Raw genomic sequence first — 3,857 nt, 5'->3', positions numbered from 1 at the left:
TATGCTAACATTAATTAAAAAAACAAACAGAAACTGTTCAAAGCTGTATAAATTAAACCTTGGAAAAATTATACGGGTACAATGATGCTTGTCCTATTGCAAATAGCCAAATAGAATTCCGCATACAATTCGTCTCTATCTCTTCGTAAACATTGTCTTACTGAACAAGTAATTCAAAGATCCTGCGTAGAAGAAGAAAAATAATAATAAATAAAAACAGGATTTTTTTTTTTTTAATATCACAAGTTACTGGTCCATAATTTGATTTGTGCATGATAAGAAAGGGTACTGTATTTAATTGATGCTGCCACTTAATTAATACTACATCGCTTTCCTTGTCCTACCATTATACCAAACAAAGAAGAATGAAAAAATAAACGAGTAAGAAAAAAACAAAGCTATTAATGAATAGAGAGGAATAATAAAGGCTTGGTTGAAGTTGAACACACAAGCCGCACTCGTAGCTGTGTAGTGTAGCCAACCCAAACTGAACCCCACCTTCTGGAGCCGACTGAAATTGTCGTGCTTAACAGAACTCTGCAAAAGCTGTTCACTCTGGCTCATATAAGCCTCAAATTATGTCTCTGTTTGCTGCAGCACACTCTCATATTCCTTCACACTCTCTCTCCATAATAAAACCCCCCCTTCACCCACTCCACAACGACACCAAAATTAACTTCATTCCTAGTCTTCTTCTTCTTCTTCTACTTTTTCTGCTTCACCATTCACACTCCCTTATAACTCTCAATACTTTCAAAAAAAAAAAAAGTTTCAATCTTTTTTGCAACACTCAGAACCAAAAACCCAACAAATGCCTTCGGACTCAAGCGAGCAACGCAGACAAAACAAGCCCCAAAACTCGGGAGCTCCACCAGCAGAGCAAGAGCAACTTCCATGTCCACGCTGTGACTCCACCAACACCAAGTTCTGCTACTACAACAACTACAACTTCTCTCAGCCACGCCACTTCTGCAAGTCCTGCCGTCGCTACTGGACTCACGGTGGCACCCTCCGTGACATCCCAGTCGGCGGTGGGTCCCGCAAAAACGCTAAGCGCTCTCGCACCACTTCTCACACCATGTCCTCTACTTCTTCTCAGGATCCATTGTCTGCAACCCCGGTCTTGGTCCCTCTTGGGTCTAACCACGGCGCGTCCGTACAGTTTGGTCTTGGTGGTGGGTCTGATAAGGGAAATGTGAATGTTTGTGGGACTTTTACTTCTCTGTTGAACACTCAGGGACCTGGGTTCTTGGCTTTGGGTGGGTTTGGGCTTGGACTTGGGACAGGGTTTGAAGAAATGGGCTTTGGGCTTGGGAGAGCGGTCTGGCCTTTTCCAGGTGTCGCTGATGGTGGCGGTGTTGCTGGTGGTGGTGGTGGAGGAAATGCTGGTGCTACAGGAATGGGGAACACGTGGCAGTTTGAGAATGGAGAGTCTGGGTTTGTCGGTGGAGATTGCTTTTCATGGCCTGATTTGGCAATTTCTACCCCTGGAAATGGTCTCAAATAAACTGCTCTTTTCTTCTTCTTTTTTCTTTTACATTTTCCTTCTTTTTTTGAATGGAAACTGTGGTTTAGGGCTTTATTTGCTAGTGTTGAGAGTAAATTGGGGTATGAAACTTAGAAAAAGAACTAGACTTTTTTGACTCTTTGCTGTGTATTATTTGTTGTTTTTGTTTATGTTCAGTGACTTTCTCCATGTAATTCTGTTAACTAGTTTCAGATGTGCCATATAGTTGTTAGTTGCTTAAGCATACTTAAAAATTGCATCTTGCCTAAAGCTATCATTATTTCTTCTTAAACATTTTCGAGAGGCAGTGCTAAAAAGTAAAACTAATGTGAAGAAATTTCTAAACATGATGAAAATTCTGGATCTGTTTTGAAATTCACTAAGAAATAATACACTTTCTGATCCACATCGTTTAAGCATAAAATCTTGGCAAGCATTTGTGATGTGAATTTCTATCTGTAACACAGAGATTTGGAGTGGATTCTGATTCTATTCATTCCAAGTAACGATTTTGATTCGATTTGATTTGATTCTATCTTATAACAAAGTGTGGACGAGGATTTGAACATAATGAGCTAGAAGAAAGACGTTTGATATCAATTTAATACTACTGAAAGTCTTGAAACCTGGGAATAGAATAGATGCATGAATGTTTGCTTTCTTCGATGTGAACCTCAAAGCCTGCGGGAATGGTGTCCGACCATGATTGAGGTTGTCAATTTCAAGATTTCCTTAAATGAACGACATCGTACCTTGTATGTGAATGTAATTAAAGCATGTTAATTATAGAACTTTTTTTTTTATGAACGTTAATTATAGAACTTGAGTATAATATGCAGCTCCAAAATGATAAATATTATATTCGTGCACGTTCAAAAATAAAATAAAACAAACAAATATCGATGGTTATTAGAGCCTTGTTGGAAAATATTATGGATCATTCTTTACTTATAATTATGGTTAATGTGAGCCTTGCCTCGTTTGTCTCAATTTTTTAAATGCAAATTCTTCCCTCCTTTAGTAACTTGTAAGCGACAACGAAAAATTGTATTTTTGTTGTTTTTTTTTTTTCGTCTAACTAAACATTTTATGAAAAGGAAATTAGACATTGAAAGCCCAACCCATCTAAATCTCTCTCCAGAAAGTAAAATAGGAGGGAGATTAAAGACGAGTTGGTTACTAATGATAATACATAAGCCCAACGGGTCAGATAATGTGGATCGAGATTAGCAACTATAGTGACCTCATTTGAGCCTATAGCTGTGTCAAAGTTTATTCTAAATCCATCCCTTCGGGGTAAGGGTCCAGACAGCCAGGTTATGAATGAGAGAGTGGACAAAGCCCAAGCTGTTGTGTGATGCATATATGAGTCTTGGTACTCTTGGTGATGGAGAGAGAAGGCAATAAACAAAAACTAAGTTGTTTATGGCCTGCCAGGTGAGGTTGCAATTTGCAAAGGATGGCCAAATAGTCATTGAGTCTGCTATATTGTCAATGACTAATTAAACAGAATCAATGACTAAGTTCTTAAAGACTATATCGTCTCCCTTGAATTAGTCATTGAGTCTGCTAATAAGCAAAAGGCAAGTCGTATTTAGGAAACGAGTAAGTCATGATTTTACACCTGGCAAACTTGAAGAATCCTATGCATCTCTATCTATAGTGTGAAAAATTTATAATAAAAAAATAAAGAAAAGAAAAACTCAATAAGAATGTTTATTTACAAACAATGAAGGGGTTAATCTCACATTGAAAACATGAGTATGAGTTAAAGAGGTTTAAAGTCTGTGCTGTATATTCAAGAGTTAGGTCATTTTGGATATACACCATTGTAAATTTCTTTAAAACTTTCTCCTCTCTCTCCGTGTGTATGTTAAAAATATTTAGTATTCTAAAAAAAAAAAAATTTACAAACAATGAAGGGTTAGCAATGAAGAGACATCTTCAAAATGTCACTTGTGTTGGGACAAAACACATTCTAAAACTTTGTCACGGTTATTAATAGTCATTAAATAGTGTTGTTCACCCATCGATTTGTGCCGACTCACTGGACTTCCACCAAGTTGATCGCACCACTGGAAGAAGCTACTGACAATGCACAGTTTAGCAATTGGCACCAACCTTTTATTCTGATTGTCATTCAGTACAGTTACGTGTGTGTATATAAGGAAAAGTTAACGGATGTTCTAAGAGTATTGGTTTATGAAATATATTTAGAAAGTCTTTAAGAAAAAATAAAAAAGTAACTGATTTTTTTAATAGCTTTTTATATTTCTCAAAAAATTGGTATAAAAAATTTCCTAAAAATAATCAATTAATAAATATCCTAAATGCATCTGTTAATCGGATC

The 3,857-nt window shown here is 36.8% G+C and overlaps 1 protein-coding gene across 1 annotated transcript; it reads left to right on the top strand.

Annotated features, from left to right (window-relative positions):
* The first annotated feature begins 381 nt into the window (after positions 1-381).
* On the top strand, positions 382-1,761 carry LOC142623196 (dof zinc finger protein DOF3.4). Its single transcript, XM_075796590.1, has one exon. It carries the CDS (start codon positions 812-814, stop codon positions 1,505-1,507), a length of 696 nt encoding a protein of 231 aa, XP_075652705.1. The 5' UTR covers positions 382-811; the 3' UTR covers positions 1,508-1,761.
* Positions 1,762-3,857: the final 2,096 nt, after the last annotated feature.

Source organism: Castanea sativa, chromosome 2 (assembly GCF_040712315.1).
Source record: "Castanea sativa cultivar Marrone di Chiusa Pesio chromosome 2, ASM4071231v1".
Classification (NCBI taxonomy): domain Eukaryota; kingdom Viridiplantae; phylum Streptophyta; class Magnoliopsida; order Fagales; family Fagaceae; genus Castanea; species Castanea sativa.
Note: the sequence above shows the minus strand (reverse complement) of the source record. Positions and strands in the feature narration are given on the sequence as shown.

Excerpts from the sequence above, each read along its gene's own strand:
- LOC142623196 (XM_075796590.1), top strand. The coding sequence starts at position 812 with ATGCCTTCGGACTCAAGCGAGCAACGCAGACAAAACAAGCCCCAAAAC.